General features: G+C 34.4%; 1 protein-coding gene across 6 annotated transcripts in view; it reads right to left on the bottom strand.

The window, feature by feature from the left end:
* Positions 1 to 2,111: 2,111 nt before the first annotated feature.
* The window catches only part of Atl2 (atlastin GTPase 2), a 63,067-nt gene continuing 42,605 nt past the window's right edge, over positions 2,112 to 22,573 (bottom strand). For 4 of the 6 annotated variants that reach the window (XM_063229605.1, XM_063229618.1, XM_063229619.1 and 1 more), the window contains 12 exons: positions 19,937 to 20,071; positions 19,625 to 19,729; positions 15,861 to 15,911; positions 15,512 to 15,568; positions 14,043 to 14,135; positions 11,907 to 12,045; positions 10,086 to 10,213; positions 8,753 to 8,809; positions 7,396 to 7,467; positions 6,089 to 6,520; positions 4,668 to 4,682; positions 2,112 to 4,573 (listed from right to left, as the gene is read on the bottom strand). In XM_063229605.1, coding sequence (XP_063085675.1) covers positions 4,466 to 4,573; positions 4,668 to 4,682; positions 6,089 to 6,520; positions 7,396 to 7,467; positions 8,753 to 8,809; positions 10,086 to 10,213; positions 11,907 to 12,045; positions 14,043 to 14,135; positions 15,512 to 15,568; positions 15,861 to 15,911; positions 19,625 to 19,729; positions 19,937 to 20,071 — 1,392 coding nt within the window. In that variant the 3' untranslated portion in view covers positions 2,112 to 4,465. The remainder of the gene's footprint in view (positions 4,574 to 4,667; positions 4,683 to 6,088; positions 6,521 to 7,395; positions 7,468 to 8,752; positions 8,810 to 10,085; positions 10,214 to 11,906; positions 12,046 to 14,042; positions 14,136 to 15,511; positions 15,569 to 15,860; positions 15,912 to 19,624; positions 19,730 to 19,936; positions 20,072 to 22,573) is intronic. The other 2 variants (XM_063229613.1, XM_063229610.1) reach the window with 2 other exon arrangements.

Genomic DNA, 22,573 nt, shown 5'->3' with positions numbered 1-22,573 from the left:
TAGTTTTAGTCTTCAGCATGTGGAAAGCCAATTTTTCCTGCATCATTTATTGAATAGGCTATCTTTCTTCCAGTGAACATGCTTGGCCCTTTTGTCAAACACAAGGTGGCTGTGTCTTTGTGTCTGCCTCTTCTGATCTGTTCCACTGATTCTCAGGTCTGTTTGTTATTTTGTTTTTTCCCAGTACCATGCTGAATTTATCACAGTAGCTTTGAACTAGGGATTGCAATGCCTCCTGCATTGCCATTGTTACCCAGGATTGCCTTTGCTATTCTAGGTCTCCTGTTTCTGAATTTTAGGAATGTTTTCTCTAAATTTATGATGTTAATGGTATTTTGATCAGAACTGCATTAAATCTGTGTAAATTTTGGGAGTACAGTCATTTTCACTGTTTGTTCTTCCTATTCAAGAACAAGGGAGATCTTTTCATTTTCTGATATTCTCTTTAATCTTCTTTTTAAAGAGTATTATAGTTTTTAATGTATAAACTTTTACATCCTTTGTTAGACTGATTTGTAAGTATTTCATTTTTTTGGATGCTGTTGTGAAAGGTGTCATTTTCATAATTATACTTGTAAGTTTGTTATGTATAAGAATGCTAGATTTTTGAGTGTTGACTTTGAACCCAGCTACACTGCTGAATTTACTTATGCAGTCTAGACTTTTCAGGGGGTCTTTTATGTACAATATCATGTCATCTACAAGTAACTTTTTCCTCTCCTCTCCTTATTCCTTCTCTCTCTCGTCTAATTGTTTTAACATTTCCAGAACTACACTGAACAGGAGTGGTGATGGTGGACATCTTTATCTTGCTCCTGATTTTAGAGTACAAGCTTTCAGTTTTTGTCCATTTAGTATGATATTGATTTGGTTTGTCATAGATGGCTTTTATCAGATTGAAGTAGAGACCATCTATTCCAATTTTCTGTGGGGCTTTTATCATGAACCACTGTTTATCAGAATCTTTTTCTGCATCTATTGAAATAATCATGTGGTTTTTGGCTTTGGCTCTGTTGATGTGGTGCATTACATTTATTGATTTGCATATGTTGAACCATCCCTGCACTCCAAGAGGGATGAATCCCACTTGGTCATGGTGTATAGTTTTCTTGATAATTTGCTGCATTGTTTGGTAGTACTTTATTGAATCTTTTTGCATGTGTTCATTAGGAAGATTGGCCTATAGTTTTTTTGTTTGTTTGTTTGTTTTAGATCCTTCTCTGGTTTTGGAATCAGAGTAACACTTGCCTCGGGAATGAGTTAGGGAGAACTGCTTCCCTTTCAATTTTTTTTAAAAAAGTTTGGGGAGCCTTGACATTAAATCTCAAAATTTCTTGTAGAATTCAGCCATGCATCCATCAGGACCTAGGCTTTTCTTCATTGGTAAGTTTTTCCTTACATTTCCAATTACAGAAACAGGTATTAGGTTATTGAACATTTTTTATCTTCTTGATTCAGCTATGGTAATTCATGTGTTTCTAGGAATCTGTCCATTTCCTCTGCTTTCCACCCTAAGCAAGGTTTTCAAAGTAGATGTTGATCTTTTGAATTTCCACAGAATTTGTAGTAATTTCACCCTTTTTATTCATTTGCTTGAATGTGAGGGTTTTTTTTTCTTTTCTTGATAAAGTTGATTAGGGGCTTATCAACTTGATTCTTTCAACAAATCAACTCAATCCTTTGCATTGTCTTCTTGGCCTCAATTGTGTAAACTTCTGCTCTGATCTTTGTAATTTCCTCCTATGAGCTTCAGTCTTGACTTGCTCTTTTTCCAGAAGCCTGAGGTGCAGCATTAGATTGTTTATTTGTGCTCATTCTGTTTTTCTGATGTGAGAACTCATTGCTATATGTTTTCCCCTTAGGACCACTTTCATTGCACCCTACGGTTCCAGTATGTTGTATCCGCATTTTCATTGACTTGCAAATAGTTTAATTTCTTCTTTAATTTCATCTGTAACCCTCTGGTTGTTCAGGAGAGTGTTATTTACTTTCCATGTGTTTAATGTAAGTTTTGAAGTTTCTTCTGCCATTGAGGAAATCTCTTTTTAAAAACTTAATTTGTAACACATCACTAAAAAAGGCACCACACAGAAAATATAATGACACTAAGGTTGTTATTTAAGACGTTTTTAATTTGTCTTTAATCCTTTTTATTGTCTGTTGCTTAACAATGTCCAGAGCCTTCTGAGAGTAAAATGCTTTCTTGGAATCATATAGAAAATGATACTTCTTTGGGAAAAACACTCTCACAAGAAATATTTTAAAAAACTAATGATCTTCATAATTTTTAAAAGGTAAGCTATGTAAATCTTTCATTTCAGAACAATTTCTATTATACAACAAACTTTTTATTTTTCATTCATATACAGTCCACAGCATTCATAAAATGGAGATTGTGAAGAGACTTTTTTAGGATTCTTTAAAAAGAACAGATGAGTAGGAACAACTTAACACAAATGGAAACAAATACAATTCATGTAAAATGGGGTTTGATTGGGAGAAAAGATACATCAACCAAAGTAAATGAAAAACTTTCATGCATACAAGACCTGAATTTTCTTCACTTAAGAAACCAAACCAGATGTTTTAATAGATGCTCATAAAGGTTACAAAAATATTGAAAAATGTCAGCCTTACACATAGCTTGCACGCGCGTGCGTGCACACACATACACACACACACCAGTGGGAAAGAAATAACTGCTTAGCTTCTCACAAGTTTTCCCTTTCAGACACAGAAAATAGCTTTCTACACACTCAGCTTCAAAGTACAACACCTTACACTCTCAACTTGAGTGTTTCTTGCTCATGCTCTTTTCAGTATAGACAAATACGACTTATGCAGAATATGAACTTGAATTCCTTTTTAAAAAAATCACAAGTTTCATTTTATATGTACAACAAATTTTTAATTATGTACTGAAAATAAATTACAGGAAATAACTTTAAAATGCAACAGAGAACGAGTCACAATAAACATTCCCATTGAATTCCCTTGGGGAGGTGAGATTGCAGTGCTCAAGGAAGATAAATATCACAAATATATCAAAAACTTCAAATTGTCTATGCATTCACACACTGACATGAGCCACAAACATTCCTTTCACAGGAACTGTACTTATTAGCCTACCACAGAACCAGATTTTGCCATAAACTACAAAACTTTTAATACAAAATCGTATTTATATATTTATAATTCATATACATGCCCTATCTGTGATTTTAGAAAATAAAAGCTACACACTGTACAGACACTCTTAACTCATAGCTGTAGGCAACATTTTTGGATGGAGCTTCTCCCCCAATAAAATTAATGGCATATTTTATGTACAGAAGGCTAAACTGCAAAAAGACAGTTCAGATTTTCCCAGATATGTATCTCCTTTTAGGGCAGGTTTATAAATTTAAAAAGGCAAGACAAATGTACACCTCGGAATTACTTTCTCAGCTATATGAGTTGTCATGTAATTTTTGTGAAGTTTCTGACACATGCATTTATGTAATACTGGTATTGAAGGCAGTAAAGCAATATATACTTTTAATGTAGTGGCTCAATAAAGGCTTCATTGTCATTCCGATCTGATTCTTGATACAGTGATTCATAAATTCTCTAAAAATTAAAATTTCAATGGGACATTGTTAAAGAGACTAAATAGATTTCTTAAAATATTTCCCTGAAATATCCTTTTACATAAGACAAATTTCACTAACATTAGATTAAGTAAAAAGAATTAAACATGGCACAAATGTGCATGATAAACTAATGCTCCTCAGCTAATCTCCAGGACCAAGGAGCCATTAAAAGAATGCTTAAAAACCAACAAACAATTTCACACTCTGTGGCAGCCATCTGTGAAGCCAGTTACACTAAACTACTTCTACAGTTGATTGTAAACTTTGGTTTATTTTTGAGTTCTCATTTTACAGCAAGCATGAAAAAGGGAAAGTGGAGTCCATGAGGAGATGAACTGTCAGTCTGTCTTTAATCTGGCATGATGAGACACTTGGTCAGTCAGGCCTGCTTTGATAGAGTTTGTTACAGACTGCCTTATGTTTTCCTCCATCAAATTATCACCCAGTGGCTTCAATACCTGTGGTATGAGAAATGTGCAAAACAAACAAAAACATGAGGTAAAAAAAGGGTTACATATAAAAATAGATATAAAAATTCAATTCAAAGCAATGACAAAAATAACCAGGAATGTGAGAAATAAAGATGCTTTGCCCAAAAGAAAAAAAATTATGTTACAAATTATGCAATTAGACATATGCAACAAAAATTACTCTCCTTTTACTCAAACCATTTACAAATCCTATGAGATGGATGTGCAATTCCATACCCTATATGCAGCATCAAATCTGGTATGTATACAGCATTTATGCAGACCGGCCCAGACGGTCCTGCTTATTGTCCTACATGTATAAGTGTGAACACTTCAGATAGAGAAAAAAGTGAAAAATACTGTCTAATTTTTCTTCTTGTTATTGTTGGATGACAGTCTCTGTCGCTGTGCTGATGAAAGAGCACGATGAACCATTCGACGTCTAGTAACTTCAAACATTTTGGAAAACACCTAAAACACGGAGTGATTTGTTAGGAGAATGATTCAGAGTGCCTTAAAGCTAGAGTTAAGACTACAAGAATTTCAGACTTTGCAGGTTTCTCACCTTCCTGGGACTCCTCTGAAGCAAAAGAAAAGAGAAATGCAAAGAAATTTAGACAAGGTTTGTTGATGCAGTGCAGATCTCTAAGAATCCCCTTTCTTCAAGTACACTATCATGAAAATAATTTACACTCCTCAGAAGTGTTCTGTAATAATGGCATCTCTGTTATAATAATGGCATCTCTAAAAGCTTAGAAATTGATGCTGAACACATTAGTATATTTCAAAAGACACTACAATTGCTGACATTTATGCTCCAAAAAATTAGTAATGATTCACAACTTTAAAGTACATCATATTTTTTCAAAAAGTTAGGTGGTGATAGCTTAATACATCTTCTATTAGAAATTATCAAAGGATCACAAAATGGTGATCTTTTTAAAAGATAAAAATGTAAACTTAATGAATAGCCAAAAACAAAGTTTCAAATCAGATCTGAGTGGAGCATTTCTCTAAAGACAAAACACAAAAAATCCAATATAGTGGGTCCTCTATAAAGTCATGTATTAGTATGAGAAGTCAATATTCAGTCAACTTGCTTCGAAAAATGTCCAACTTTTTCAGTCTTTGAATTTAAAGCCGAAGCAAATATGAACCTATAAATTCTAAACCTTCAAATAAGGTAAATACCTCACTCTTCCAGAAATGGCATGTGAAAATGCCTATTATATCTATCCTTCATCAGTAACCACAACATTCATTATGACATCATCAATTCCACTTAAGTGAAATTATCTGCTTATAGGCAATTCCAAAACACCGTTGGAAGGTACACAAATGGTTTTCCTTAGTAGATGTTTGCTGTGCAACAGTTCATAGCCTGATTCTGAATTCTGATGTAAGGTAAAGATTATGACTGAAGTTGGTGCTTTGCTCAAGATGCTTTGCTTTGATCATTAGTATTTCCATGGTACACACGTGTACCAAAATTTCTTCAAAAAGCAATCTCTGTAGAATTGCTCCTGGTAGTCATCACTAAATCTCCATCGTCATGGAAGGCATTAAAGACCTATCATTCAATTTCTCCTACAGTGTCTCTTCATGATATTAGTAAGAAACAACTTCTTTTCAAAAGCATTGACTGTACTTCCAAATTTTTCTTACCTTTTAAATTGTTCAGTGATTATATTTTATTTTCTTGAAGAAAAAAAAACTACACACTATGGTCCTACTCACGGAATGGCATTATCAGGCCTGAAGACATTACAGATTTAAGTAAACAAAGTATGTTACAATTATGACTTTAAAGAAAAAGAAATCTTCAAGTAAAGATAGTACAGTACAGATTCTATATCCAAACAAAACAAAGTATTCTTTTGTTATTCCTTTTGTAAAGGAAAGAATGCGTGCAAATACTGTAGTGCGGAGGACATAATCATGGGAAAAATGAGATTATCATTCAAAAGCAAAAAGATAGATACCAACCTGTTCCCATAGTGTCTCAGCAATCTGATCAATCATAGTTCCAATTTCTCTGAACTCCCCAGAGTACTTAACATATGCCCAAGTACAAAGGGCAGTGAGTGCTAACCCCATGACAAGGTTACACAAGACGGCTATAGAGTTCAGGCCAATGAAGCCAGTCAGTCCTGAGATTATATACATTGCAAACATAACCGCAAACAGCGTGGCAGGGGTACGAGCAGCATAAAAAATATTTTTGCCATCATTGTGCTTTATAAAATTTGCATAGGTTTCTTCAATTTCAGCTTCAAGCTGGTCCTGATAACGACGGCAGAACTCATCTCCACCCATTTTTTTCACAGAACAAAACTGTCTAATTGCCACTTCCTTGAGATCCAGGTGTTTTCGCTCCAGGTCTGAAGGTGCAATGTAAGGCTTGTCCCCACCACATACCTGTACAGAAACAATTTACAGATGGAGAGATTCTGTTCGAGACATTAACACTTGAAAAAAGTTTTTTATGATTTTTATAAATTAATTTCAAACTTGCTTACCATACTTCACAGGTAATCATAATTTATTATTTCTTACAATGTTTTAAATGACTCAAGCTAATCATTTTCCAAACATGATTAATATCACTAACATTAAATTCTGTGTTCTATACCTGACTTCAACGGACCCACATATACCCTAATAGCACAAAAGACTGCAGATAAGACAGTAGATAAAAGATTACACACTAATACAGTACTTTAATGACAGAGCACACAATGCAAAAACTGCTATTTGTGGGGCCAGACGTGTAGCTCAGCAGTGCAAACACCTGCCTGGCAAGCATGAGGTCATGGGTTTGGTCGCAGGGGCTCGAATGGGGCTGTTGCTATTTGTTAATTCTATCAGAGGGTACTAAAAATAGCAACACTCAGAATAGTGAGCCAGAAAATATTTCAGCAGTTTATGTAATGACTTACCACCTGAATTCTGCACTCTAGCTATGTGATTTTTATACTTTATTTTTAATAGAAATCATAAAAGGAATTACAGAACAATGTTATGTGATGATACGTAAGAAACACCATTACAGCAGTACCTCAGTTTATGAACTTAATTATTTTTTATGATTTTGGGAAAAATGGCTGGCTGTGTTCATGTGAGGAAAATGGCTGTGGTCATGTCTGTTACCCTAGGAAGTTTAAAAATTTTTGTCAAATGATTTTGTTTACAAACCAAATTGTTTGCAAACAGAAGCAATCTTTAACCAAGATATTACTATACTTTAAATCATCTACCCCATACTAGCATCAAATTTAAGTTTGGTTACAAACCTGTTCCATACTTTTGCAATAGATATCTCGTGCTCCTGCTACTGCAGCAAGATTATTAGCTTCAGCTGTTGCCTAAAAGATAAATATACAATTATTGTGCAAAAAATATCTCATAACTCTAAATGTTAATTAACACAATAAATGAAGAAATCCAAACCACAGAAAATATCAATTTTAGTTTTCCTTTGCAAGAGTATCTATTAATAGGATATGACATAGCTTCTAGAAGGACTTCCTGCCTACTTAATTTTGTTCTATTTAGGTTCATGTTAAAATAGGCTTATGGAACAAGTAGGTGGTGCCCTCCTATATAATCCCACCACTCAGGAGGCTGAGGCAGAAAGATCACTACAAATTCAAAGCCAGCCTGGGCTATGTAGTAAATTTAGGGCCAGCATGAGCTAGATGGTGAGACCCTGTCTCAAAAAAACAAACAAAAATTATTAATAAAATACATTTGTAGAAAATAACTCATATGTTCAGACAACAGACAGACATAAATACACACACCCTAAAACCTACTGAGTCTCCAGATGTAAGGAATCATGAATTCCTTACATTCTCTCTCTCATAACTGGATTCACACAACAATCAAACCTATAAAACTGCGTATACATGAGTTTTATTAGCAAATATTGAATAATCAACTATAAAACTGAGCAATTTGTCATGTGTGATGGTGCAACGCCTGTAATTCTAGCACTCAGGAGGCTGAGGTAGGAGGATCACCTTGAGTTCAAATCTAGCCTGAGCTAACTAGTAAGTTTAAGGCCAACCTAAAGTACACAGAGAGACCCAATCTCCAAAGAAAATCTCAAAACACAAAAACTAAGAATTTGCCCAAAGCAGGATCTTAAAAAGAATTAAATGGATTAAAATATTGTTCCAAAAGGTCATCACTGAAAAAAGAAATATTTATTCAGTAGAAACAACTCTAAATAATTAATATGAAAATAAGCCTTATTTAAATACTTTGTCAAAGATTCAGAACACAGAATCTTAGTTCAGAGAGGTCTACATTAAACCATCTTATGTAACAAAATTTCCTATACTTTGAACATGTGAAGAGAATCAAAGACTCTTATTTCTAGTGACCTAGATATGTTCAACATCTATAATCTGCAGTTATTAAAAACTATACATACACACACTTTAGGACCCTTGATATATATTGCTATAGATAAACAAAATGTATTTGCATACAAAAAGAATACACTTCCCCCTACCCTCCATTTCTAGCATCTCTCTAAAGCAAAGATCTTTGTTCTCTCTTAAATAACTATACAAGTAACACCTCTGCCTCTTCCAGCTCCCACAGACAGACAGACAGACAAATGCTCTCTCGCGCTCTTTCTACCTGAAGCATGGACTTTGGATGTGGAAGTTCTTCTCCTTGATAAATTTTAATGTAAGCCTAAAAGACAGAAGATTCCCAAAGAAAAATCATTAATATAAAAATAATTCAATCACTAAAAGAAAATTCTAAGGTTTAAAAATCACACTCATTTCAACGAAGTTAATCCTGTTCTCAATATTATTAAATACAAATGCTGTTAATATCCTAGAGAAATATTTCTAAACAGTTCTAACTTGTATACAGTGCATTTCATGTTTAAAGTTTTTACATATAATATGCTGTACACTTTGTGAAAAAAATTTAAAATTCTCTCCTGTTTTCAATGTCTCAAAATAAGTAAATTAGAAAACATATTAAGGGGCTGGGGATTTAGCTCAGCGGCATAAGCACCTGCCTTGCAAGCAGGCGGTCTGAGTTCAATCCCCAGTACTGATAAAAATGAAAAAGACAAAAAAAAAGAAAACTTATTAGTCCAATATCTTACTCTAGCTGAAATTATATTTCAGCACAAGAAAAATTACCTAATTTGTAGTTTAAGAGCAAGAAAAAGATGAGTTTTTCAAAGTCCATGAGACTTTGATCTTAACTTTCTACTTACTCAAAATTAACTGTTAAGGACAATATAGAAGTTCTCAACTATCCAATAAGTAAACAAAAATACATTCTTTTTTTTTTTTAATTTTATTTTGAAAGTATACAACAGAACAAGTCAGAATAAAGCCAACTAAGATCGTACAGTGAAATTGGTACAGAACTTCACAGCAGGTTACCAGGATAACAGTAATAGGTATCACAGTATATTTTGTTATCTTTAAAAAAAAAAAATACATTCTTAGTTAAAGGTATTTTCCCTTCCACTTACAATGCTCTATAGTCCTCTTTTTCTGATAGGCAAGCTATAAAGGAAAGCTAAAGAAGAATAGGGAAAAAACTGAATAATTCAATTGATCTCAAAGATCAGTATAAGGTATTTTCAGCTGCTCATATCAAGTTCTCAGAACTCTGAAAACAATGCTTTTGTGAGAGCTCAGAATGCAGAATTGTGCTTCTGACTCCCACTGTCACTCATAAATGACAGAGGGACATTATGATACAATGAATGGCTCTTCCTGATATGGCAGATGGAGAAGCAGGATAATTCTGTGAACAAATAAAATACTCTACCAGTCATCACAAGTAGTCTGCTACTTCCTTAAACGTTGGTACACCCAATTTGAAACAGAAAAAAAGGTTGTTTTTAACATAAAAATCAGATTAAAATTTTTTACATATACCAATTAATTTTAAACTAATACTTCTAGTTTAAACAAAGCCATGTTAAGAGTCTACCTACCTTAAAATATTCTACAAGATCTCTACAAGTGACTTTAGATCCACTTATCTCTTTTTCTACCAAATTTTCAGGGGCAAGCAGCAATGGAACTAGATTTCGAAGCTCTCGTTTAAATTCTTCATCAATATCTGGTGGGCATGAAATTGGCCAACATTTTATTAGTCAAAGAATTTTAATTAAGTACCTAATAATGAGGTTTCATGAACTGTTTTATGAAACGAGTACATACTATTACATAAGTAGAATCATTTTTTAAAAAACACTGACACATGCCATATCGCCTAGGAAAAATATGTACTTTCCATTGCTTTATTAGATTGTTTCATTCCATTCCCACATAATTCTTCCAGTGGACTACCAAATTCCGCATTAAGTGTTAATGAAAACAGCCTCTTCAAAAGAGGCAAACAATTCAAGAGATTAAATTTTAATGCCAGATTTTCTAGCCATATTGTAAGTTTTAGCAATACTTGAGTATTCTGCCACCACACTCAAAATAATTCTAAATAAACATAAAAAATTATGCTATCCACTCTGAAACCAAGATTTAAATCTGACTGCCATCAATACAATAAGTGGTAAAGCTTCTTAGCAGGCTGCAATCATATGAAACATTAAAGAATCTTCTCAGCCTTCAAAATTTAAGACCTCAGTTTTTGTTTTATTTTAAACAGAAAAAAAATAACAGTGAAACAGTTTCAAAACAGGCTAGTAGGGAAGTAACAATAATCAACATACTGCCTATTGTTACGGTCACAGTAGTTGTTCAGGGTACAAGATATAGACGTGAAACATTGTCCAGAAAATTACTAGCACAAAACTTCCCCTTTATGAGCCAAGAGAAACCAGCTGCACAACTAGCTTAACTGTCTTGTGTTTATATATATTTTCCTTTTCTCTTCCTTTCTCCTTTCTCCTATCATAGCTTTTCTTTTCTTTTGAACAGTTTCTTCCTATTCACAGTATCTACTGTACATTTTGGATCTTGTTTATTCTTTCAGTTTCTTACACGAGACAGAAAACTGATGGTTACACACGCAAGTATGATTTATTTCACTTATCATATGGTCTCTAGATTCATCCATTTACCCATAAAACTATCAAGTCTATCTTTTATATAGCTCCATTATATTAAAAACTCACATCTTTTTAATCCATTCCTTGGCTGACAAGTATTTGAGTTGCTTTCAAGATTAAACTATTGCATATTGTTGCTGCTATAAACATAGGTGCACGTGTTTTTAATTCTTATGGGAAGATACCCAGAAGGGGAACATCTGGGTCAAATGGAACCCCCACTCCTAGTTTTTTAAGAAATCTCCACACTGACTTCCACAGTGGCCAAACCAGTCTACACTCCCGCCAACAGTGGAGAAGAGTTCATTTTTCCCCACAGGCCCACCAGCATTTGTTGTTGGTTGTTTTTTTGATAGCGGCCATTCTTTCTGGAGTGAGATGGAACTGCAGTGTGGTTTCAATGTGCATCTCTGGAATGACTAAATATGTTCAACATTTTTCATATATTTCTTTGCTGTTTCTATTTCTTCATCTGAGAAGTGTATATTCATCTCAGATGCCCATTTTTGGATTGGGTAGAACATCAGTTCTGAACCTTATAAAATAAGCTAATAAACATGCTTGACAGCTACAAACAAACCAACAGAAAGCTAGAGACAATACTACTATCATTACAATCATATCACTATCAGTGCATCAAGATGTCCACTAGTACAAAACAGAACATTTAGGAATCATGGATTTTCAAAAAACTTTCAGCATCTAAAAATAAGTTCTGATTTTAGCAAGAATGAGAATTCTAACCTTTCAATCGTCCATCAAAGCTAGGATTAGTTGCAACTTTAAGACCAGGATGTGGCAAAAGGAAGCAACCCAGATTTGAGAAACAATTATGAATGTGCTTCCTTACATTCTGTAGCTCTTCATGTTGATTCTGCTTTACCTAAGGGTAGAAAGAGACAGGGCAATGGCATAAAAAAGGAGAAAGAAAATTGTAACTTTTAAAAAGAAAATACACATAGCCACACGCATGTATACTAGTCTCATGTGGTGCTCTAGAAGAGGATTGGAAAGTAAGAAACATTATGAAAGGTCCACTCTGGTAAGACTCCACATTTTCTTAAACCAAAAAAGATTTTTTTTTTTCCCTAAATAAGCTGCCGGAGATATCAAAAACATAAATAGCTAATCATCTAACTCATATGAATAATAAGAAATGGCTATGGCTTATAAAATGGTAAATAATATGCCCTTAATTATGAGGTCAAAATGAAACAAAAAAGTAAACTACTATTTTGCCTATAAATAAAATAAAAAAATTAGCCCCTACTAAAAATAAGAATTAAAATAAAAAGGTTCCCATGCAGTTCAAAGAACCTTAGAAATTTGTCATTACTTCAGGGCTCTAATGTGATTACCTACAACTTATGCTAATTATTACAGCTTTGAGAAGAGAAATACCTATATATTTTCTGAAAGAAAATCTTAAACTTAGAAATACTTTTGAATAACTGCAAACATCTCAATGTAGTTCATACACTCTTTCAAAGATTCTTCTCAAAGTCACTGTAACAATACAAATGTTATTCTTAATTAAAACGGTGGAAACTACCTAAATCTCTGCCAACAGCAAAATAGAAAAACAATTATTCATTCATTAAGTTACTGTATAGCAATGAGAATAAATCAACTAAACTATAGACAAAAACATGGTTTAATCTCAACCCAAATACTGGACAAAAAATCTAGACACAAAAAAATAGAATAATTTCTCTAAGTGATTTTACCCAAAACACAGCCTGTTAAAATTCAGGATACCAAAGGAGGTTTTAGGGGTGAGTAGTACGGAGGCTGGTGCCTCTGGGTACAGGTTACAATAAGGTTAGGCTTTCAAACAACTTTCTGAAAACATGCACCACATCAAAAACTTTTAAACTCCTTTGAGATGCATTATATAGAGTTTAGCTAGTATGCCTGATGTTAATTTCCCCTCAACAAGAGAAAAACTAGTAACTGAAATTATCTCAAGGTTCTGAAATACATTTCAAACAACAATAAGAAGTTGGTCTTAATCACATTTTACAATTAAAAGAAAACCACACTGTATCTCAAATCTTTGAATACGGTTGAGAAACTAAATGCATCATTGCACAGAAAAAGAAAATCTTATATACAGTGATCTCTGTGTATCTTTTGCATATGTGAACAGATGTCAACCTACAAGTGTCCCAAGTATTTCCACAGGACAATACCTTTAGGATAAAGGATCATGACCTTGTTGTGCTCACTTTCCAGGAATATCTTAGTGTGACATACTGTACAGGAGTGAAGCTATTTGAGGTCTAGTACTAGTTATGAAATAGTTAAGTGACCACAGGCAAATCACTTTTCTGGGTCCTGGTTTCACTGTGTATATTTATTTAATATTTATTTATATATATATATAATTTTTTTTTAAAAAAAGAAGGTTGAAATAGATATTTAAGATCCCTTTTCTAACGCTATATGCAATGCATTCCTTTCAGCAAGGGTATCATGTTGCTTATGTTCAATGCATAGTGCTCAAAGGCTCCGCTGGCTCAGAAAGAAGACATGTGAACAACTGAAGTAAACAGATCAAAAAGTTAGGTGTCCTTCAAAAATGTTGATCCTTTGAACGTCTATTTACTGAGGGCAGTTTGTCCTAGAGAAATATTTTTTCCTACTTTTGATTCAAAGGCATTGTTTTCCTTGTTTTTGGTCCTTGTTTTGTTTTGTTTTCTCGAACTGCAACTAACTTATTTTTTAGCCAATTATGTACCAAGTCACCTCGGCTTATCTGGAATAACTTAATTTATTCCAATGACACTTAGTGATCGGTACTTTAAGCAAAGGCCAGGAAGCCCACCCCCTTGCCCAGCTTGATGTTTATTCTCTCCCTCTCCAGGAAATGGAGCTTACCTGCAACCTCTTTTCAAGAAATTGTTTTCCACCTTCCAAGCCATATGAATGTTCATAAGGATAACTCCAATCTCTAATCAAAAACATTAATGTCTAAAGAAAAAAAAATCATTACTTAGAAAAAAACCTTAAGAAAAATCACAACTATTACTACTACTGAAACTTCTTTCTCTCCCAAACAATGCTTATCAAAAGCCACAGTAACCAAATGGTTAATACTACCTGTGGTTATATCAAGGGCCTATCTAAATCAATACAATTCCCAGTCCCCATGCTAAGTAATCACGTCCATTAGAGAACTTTCACTGCATATAAAGTCACCCATGCATTAATACAGGATTTTTTAAAAGAACAAAAAATATATCAGGGCATTTAGATCACAATTTTAATCAAGTCTGTATAGCTGAAAGATCAATGAATCACAGGTACAATTACAGCTCAGATCACAGGTACTTGTCACCACATCCAGTTAGGCCACACAATCCTACATTATGCATAACTGTGCACAGCAGGAACTAAAGAGAAACTCTGGCCTCTGGGCACTATATGCCAGCAGTATTAACCTTCCCACAAACTATGACAATTTAAAATATCTCCTGCATGGGAAAATTAGTCTAGTTCAAAAAACTTTTTTAAAAAAGCATAACCCAAATACAGTAAATTTCACTCATATACATAATAAAATGAAGACATGACCTGTTCAATTATTTCACAAAGTGATCACTTGAACCCCAGCAGCCACGCAAGGTAGAAGCAAGATCAGTGTACATCCCTTAACAGTAATAATCACTAGCAACGTTGATTTGTAGGAAGGACTTTACACACTCATAAGCAAACATGGTAGTGTCATTCTCCCCCATTCTAACTACAGATAACCTTGTATTAACAATAGCAACCTGCAAATTATACTTGCTCCAAAAACTAAACTACCTGGAACTTTTTCTTGTGAAACTAGATCTTTTCAAATGAGAAGGAGATCAAGAGATAGAGGAAAGGTAAAAGAAGGGGAAGGGGGTGAAAAATGGAATTAAAATGTGTTGTCTATACACACAAATTTACTTCAAAAATGCATACATAAGTAAGGTGTAACTTCAACTTGTAATGTATCACAAAAAATAAATCTTAAAACATTTTGTTATAATTTATCACATATTTTAAAAATGACATGACCATCTTAAAATCCCCACTGACTTAAGTTTTGAAATTAAACAGTAATTAAGAGAAGCATTACCTTCTTAACGTAAGTGAAAGTATTAAAAATACATCTAAATTTGTTTGTTCTGGTCCCAATTCTTTTGACCTCCTACTGGTAGTAAACTGGTGATGGTGTTACCTGTAATTCAACTCTACTGAATTTGTCACTAGAACTGAGTTTGTTGTATTATCCTTGTTTCTCCAAAGTTATAAACTGAGGTGGCTCGACAGCCTCTCATAGGAAAGTGTTTTAAAATGACAAAACACTTACTTACCTGAAATGGTTTCTGATAGATTTCTTCCATGGCAAGTCTTCCATATTCTGTAAATAACTATTAAATTGTATTATTTAAAATAAGCCCCCATGCAGACTCAAAGACATTTGTAAAGCTATTCTATATCAGAGCACCAGATGCCAGAGCCCTTGATATCATTTGAAAGCCGAACATTTAATTTTCTAGCACATTAAGAATATATGAAATTTCCTCTAGTTTAGAAATCATGTATCAACTTGAAATCATATAACATTCACTTTTGCTAAAATTTTATAAGCTTCCAAGTATAAATTAACACTAAAGCAAGAATTAGATTTTATTACTTAGGTATATAATGAGACATTCATACTTGTAAGTGTTGAAGATCATCTTCTTGAATATTCTGAGACAAATTATATACCTGTTAAAACAAAATTTGTTTTGTTTTTATCAGTATTTGTTCTGAATACCCAGCTTACATGTAACTTTATTGTGGAAATGAAGGTTTTTGATAACTCAGCACAAATGTACCATTTAGCCACTATGTTAACCAGTGGCACAGAAAAGTGTTTCTCTTTTTTCCTAACAGTCAAGATAAAACATTAAGGTGGAAGATAAAATGGTGATAAAATATGCAAAAACCATAAATACAGGCACACTGGTGACTTTAAAGGGGTAGAGATAAAAGTATACTATGTAGCTCCTTTTCTTCCTGCTCAAAATGTTCTTTAGTTGGATGTGGTAGCATACAGGAGGATCACTGTGAGTTCAAGGCCAGCCTGGGTTCACACAGCAAGTTCCAAGCCAGCCTGAGCTACATAGAGAGACCCTATTTCCAAAAAGAAGGAAAAAAAGAAAAAAAGTCTCTTTAATGCTATGTCATTTAAAAAGAAAAAAAAAAGTTGTTTCCACAGTCATCTTTCTAAGTTGGTGAATCTGAGAGGCAAAATTTCTACAAAAACAAATTCCTGGGACAGTAAGTATTGCTGACACAGTGGTAAAGTGGTTGCCTAACACAGGAGGCCCTGGGTTCAATTTCCAGCACAAACAAAATGAAACAAAATAAATCCCTGCCCAGTACAAAGTATATAATTATTCAGTGGGTGTCTCAAATACCACTGACTCAAAAAAAAAAAAAAATACCACTGACTCTAATGTGGTTCTCTTTTTCACTTAACTCATCAGCCTAAATAACATGTAAATTTTGCCAACCTGTAGAAATTAATTTTAAAAACAGTAGATGGCACTCTTGCCCTTTCCAGAAAATTTTTTTTTTTTCTTTCTAAGGCACACAGACCAAAGGTGTTAATGGAGGGCCTCTCAGGGAAAAGAAATTAGAAAAAAAAAGATTCTTTAGGTCTATTCCTTAATACAAAGACCTTTATAAAAGACCTTAAACTGCTACAGGAGAAAAGTGGGCACCTACTAGTATCACTTGTGCTGAATGTTTTGTGTTCTAACAGTTACCCCAAATAGAAAACAAGCAAGTGACAAAACGTGGATATCAGAATATAAGTACTTAATATTCACCAGAAAACCTAAAGATGCTATTCTCAGGTACTGATCAATTCCAAAAAAGTAATCAACGACTAGATGGTTAAGCTACGTATTTAATTAAACCTCACACCATAACCAACCTATTTTTATTCATAGACTCTAGCTTTTAGAAAGTAGGTCCAGATTTTTTTACTGTCAGAACCTGTTTGCAAAGTAGTAAAGAAAGACTTCTTTTAGATCATTAGTACTTAGCATACTACCATGTACTTAATAGATACTCAATTTGTCTATGATCTACCAACCAGATCTTGTTTAAGAAAAGAAAATTACCCTCAAAGACAAGGGAAAAAGCAATAACAAATATTTTCATCTTCTTGGCTATGAAGAGTCTACAAAGCACTTTCATATGTATTATCTCATGTATGCCTCATCTCTAACCACACACAACAACCACTTGAGATAAGCAAGATAGATAAAATCCTCATTCTATAGATAAGAACATGGCCGAGTGGTTTAAAGTTACTGTCAAACCAGCATCCAAAAGTTGAATAAACAAGAAAACTCCAAATGACAAGTTTTAGAAAGCTCCCCAGTTACACTTGAAGGCGAGTTTTTAAAAGCTGGCTAACACGAAGGGTTAAAATGTGATGGGTAAATAGAGATGGCTTGTGTGTACCTCAAGGGAATTATGAATACCATTTTGTTCTGTGGCCTTGTGGCCTCCAGACTTACACATCTACTCAAGACAAAACAAGGGCCTGCAGTGGGACCCTCTGCAGCGAATCTGACTGCTGATCACAACTAGGACCCTCTTCAGCTGATAGTAGTCAGGTGGGTCTTCGACCTTTGCACCCTCACAGCAGTCAGGGGTGCTTCTTTATAGGGGAATACTGTAGATAGCTATGTTAGATACAAACAGTGTGGGCAGTCAGAGATCAAGGCAGAAGACAACTGTGGCTGTCAGTATTACCCTAACAACTATGCTTGTTGTATACTTATGGGTTGACCAGTTTTGTCCCACATCACAGATTTGCCACTGAATCCAATTACCTAAGCGATTATACTTGTAATCTTAATGATTAATTTCCGCCATAGCCCATCTTACCTCTTGGCTTTGCTCAATAAGCACCCTTGAGAAGTGTGTTTGACCAGCCAACACACTTTCCGGGCCCCCTTCTCTCCCTTCTCAGTCAGAAGCTTTCCTTCTCTCAATAAATACTTCCTACTCTTCATGTTTTACAAAAATTTTTTTTTGTATGATCAAAGAAAAAAGGTAGGAAATGGCAAGAGTCTAAGGGCCTCTGATAGTATCCCTTAGTAAGCAGTGACAGATACCCCAGCCCTGTGATAAACAGAAGCTAGTCCAAAAAGTACCCCTCTTTTAGCTTAAAATAGTATCCAAATTTCTTTCCACCCTGACACCCAGGTACTTCAAACTGCAGAAGGAAGGAAACGGTTATATGTTCCAGACATTACGGGAAAGCATTACGAAAGCTGCAAGACATTTTGACAGCATTACCTAAGAACTACTACCAAGCCAGGCATGATAGCATGTGCCTATAATCTCAGCACTCTGGAAGACTAAAGTAGAGGGATTGCAAATTTAAGCCCAGCCTGGGCAACTCAGACTTGCTGGGAGGGGCTGGGAATATAGCTAAATGTGAAGATGCCAGCTTCAATCCTCAGTTCTATGGGGAAAGAAAGAACTGGTTTTTTGATTTTAACTTTTTTTTTTTTTTAATCGGTACCGGGGATCGAACTCACGACCGCCTGCTTGCAAGGCAGGTGCTTATGCCACTGAGCTAAATCTCCAGCCCCGAAAGAACTGATGATAAGGAAAATTTTTTATCTTGGGAGAATACAAATAGACTTCAATAATTAATTTTTCAGCTAGAGATGTATCAATCACAGATTATCTCAGGAAAGAAAATACAAAATGACATATATAGGTTTAATTCAGTACAATTAGACTAAAACATACAGAAAAGATACTGCCTTGTTTGAATAAACTAGAACTTGACAGAACACTAAACACAAAGTGAGAAACAAGGAACTTTATCTCTTTTAAAATCAAATAGTTTACATATCACCTAAGTTTCCTAAATCAAATATGAATTAATCCTTATGCGTCCACCTCCTTTATTTTACTAGCTGTCACAGATATCAATGAGAAAACTAGAAACTTGACTTGGTTTGCCAAGAACCAAAACACTGTATCTGGCAGCAACGGGGTCAATTTCAATTTCACAAAGCACTTAACAACGTAACATCTTTTCCTTTAAAACAAAAAACAGGGGCTGTGGATTTAGCTCAGCGGCATAAGCACCTGCCTTGCAAGTATGTGGTCGTGAGATCGATTCCTGGTACTGATAAAAAAGAAAAAGACAAAAAAAAAAAAACCTCACAGATGCTACAATGAAAACTCGAAAACAAATGGCTGTTAAGTTTACTCCTTTGGAACTAATCAAAGTACTGTATGAAATTTCAGAGTAGGAGCTAGAACAGCAAGCATAGAAATGTAAATAACTAATAAGAAACAATAGCTGTCTTAAGTTGTTTTTTCTTCTATTAAAAGACATTTTGAGGAAGGGTAAACAGACTATATGAAGTGATCACACCACGCATCTCAAGTCTCACCTGGACAGAACTAGTCATAGTGCTCAGAGCAAAAACTGTGGCACAGTCTTTGATAGTTGACTGGCTATCAAAGGCACCCTGGGTATCCATTAGCAGCACAGCCACCTAGAAATTCAAAAATTTAAAATACTTAGTAAAAAGTCACCAAAAATGATTATAACAATCAGATATTAAATAATAAATGCAGAAATTAAGTCAACAAACTACTCTTAGCCTACACAGTCTAATATGTTAGTTATCAGATAGCCTGTGTTTTGATTTTCAATACTGCAAAACAGTTCAAAAAATAGAAAAGTATAAATAGGATTTTACTTTTGTTCCATTAGGTCTGTCAATCACAAATACTTCATTCCAAACTTGTATGCCCGTTGTTTCTCTTTCACAACCACCTCTCCACGTAAAGCCAGTCAATGGCTCATTGTTTCCACCAATCCAACTTTGAGAATCCTGTTAAAGTCAAGAATAAAAACACAAAAATTAAAAACTTTTTTTTAAAAAAAATCACTCATTCCGGATCTAGCTGATGAGGAAGCTAATTCCAGGGGGAAAAAATATGCTATATATGATAAGTCCCCAAACCAGTCCCAAGTCCTGTATGGGATTCTATAGAGGTGTCCTCCTGCAAACCTAAACCTTCCCAAAATCACCTCAAACTTCCATTCTCTAGGCTTCGAGATAAAGGGAGTTGAACCCACCCCCAGCTTTTAGAAAGACTTCCTCTAATGGTTTTTAAATCATTTAAAAAAAAAAAAAACAGGTAAAAGTTCTTTTAATAGTTTCTTGTCCAGAAAAGTAATCTAAATTCCAGAAATGACTGTCAAAACAGAAGCTCTCTCCTAGAATAGCTTTTATTAAAATGTTTTCAAACTGCCTTAACTGTCTTTAAAAAATAACCAACTTTAAAAATAATCAAAACTTGTTTGGAACCTGAATGAAACAATCCAACTGTAAAAACACCTTTTGTAAAATGAACAAAAATTCTGAATCCAGACTGTGTATCAGATTGCTAAATTGGAGTAAATATGACTGATTTCAATGATACTGTGCTGTTTTAAGAAAAAACAGTCCTTGTGTATCAAATAGTTGTACTGAAAACATATGCTTCATTTTTGCTTTAAAATATTCAGCACACTGCCAGGCATGCTGGGGTACACCTGTAACCCCAGCACTTAGAGGCTGAGGCAAGAGGATCACTATGAGTTCAGCCTGAACTACATAGCAGAACCCTGTTTTAAAAAAAACTCCACACAGACAGAAGGAAGATAAAACAAGCCCAACAAAGTACTGATAGATACACTGGGGTTGATAATATTGTCTATTTAGGGGTATGTTTCAAATTTTCCATAATAAAATGCTTGAGGCTGGGGATGTAGCTCAGAGGCAGAGCACCTGCCTGGCAAGTACAAGGTCCTAAGTTTGACACCTAGTACCAGGGAAACAAAAGAGAAACAGAAGTTATTTATTTCCCAATTCCTAGATGATTAGCAGACCTGCTGCGTAACATAGTTCGTAACGTAGTTCATCTATTACTTAGTTTTCCTATCTCTGTTTCTAATGCTCCCTGCAGATCCATATACATATACCTTCTACTTTCTACTGCACTGAAAAGATCACCACTCCCCTAAAACATAAGTGGGTTAGCTCCTCTATGCCATTCTCCATTTAAATTCAGGGTTGTTTTTTTTTTTTTTTTTTTTTAACATTGTGAGAGAATGGGATGCCACATGAGGGCCTACTCATTCCCAGAAATGTCAGAGAAATCTGGTACTGAGGCATGCACAGAAGCTCATTACCTGTAATCCAGATTACACAGGGAACTCAGGCAGGTGACTCACAAACTCAAGGCCAGTCTGGCCAATTCAGCAAGACCCTGTCTCAAAATTAAAGTGTTGAAGGGCTGGTACTGTAGCTCAGTGGCATAGTGCTAACCCAGAATGTGTAGACCCCAAGTTCAGTTCCTAGCACAGTAAAAAAAGAAAATGAAAATCTGGTACTCAATTTATTTTTTGAGTTGAGACATAATCTTGCTATACAGTTTAGGCTATCCTTGAACTCACTGTGCAGCCAAGGCTGGCTTCAAACCAGAGGCAATTCTCCTGCCTTAGGCTCCTGTGTGCTAATATTACAGACATGAACTAATTATTTTTAAAAGATTCAACCTATAAAAAAGTAAAAGAATCTATCCTCTTAAGGGTATTTGGCTTTTATTCTACATTTTCGACATCCAGTTTCTCCATTTTTGTGAAAATAGCATGTAAGTTTCATGAAAATAGATGTTTTGCTTCACTCACATGAATATAGTACCTGGCTTACAAGCATGCAGTCCAAATAGTAAATGAATAAAAATTTACCCTAAAAACAAATGTGCTGCATTTTTGAGTATGGCTAATAGGTATGAAACCTGATCTTTTAAAATATTCCTAACAATACAATTACATGGACAAGTAAATAAAAATAATTTTTAAATGTATAGATGACTAAAATCATAGCTAAAAAAATCAAATAAAATTACAGGCTAACATACTGGTCTTCAAAAGAAATCCCAGCACTCAGTCTGGACTACAAAGTGAGCTCAAGGCCAGCCTCAAGTACATAGCAAAACCTTGCCTCAAAAAAGACAAAGTAAAATAAAACAGATCTCAATTGTAAAAAGCAATCTTAAGTAGTCAAATAGTAAATATAGCCCTTATCAAAAAGACTAACTTTGTATTTAAATACAATTGTATTAAATTGTATTTAATTATAAATTGTAATTGACTAAACTGTATTTAATACAATTATCAGCAATAAAGAAACTCTACCTACTCTAAATAGTAAGAAACAAATTTACATTTCACCAAAACATAGGTAATACTTCCCATCACAAAGTGAAACTGCTAGGTAAACTCCTGGCAGTTTAGTAGTCCTGCTGGGCTTACAAATATCTCAGCACACCAGCTTCCAGTTTGT

This window comes from Cavia porcellus, unplaced genomic scaffold (genome assembly GCF_034190915.1).
Source record: "Cavia porcellus strain 051 isolate PalLab524CR breed Dunkin Hartley unplaced genomic scaffold, mCavPor4.1 scaffold_1, whole genome shotgun sequence".
Classification (NCBI taxonomy): Eukaryota; Metazoa; Chordata; class Mammalia; order Rodentia; family Caviidae; genus Cavia; species Cavia porcellus.
Note: the sequence above shows the minus strand (reverse complement) of the source record. Positions and strands in the feature narration are given on the sequence as shown.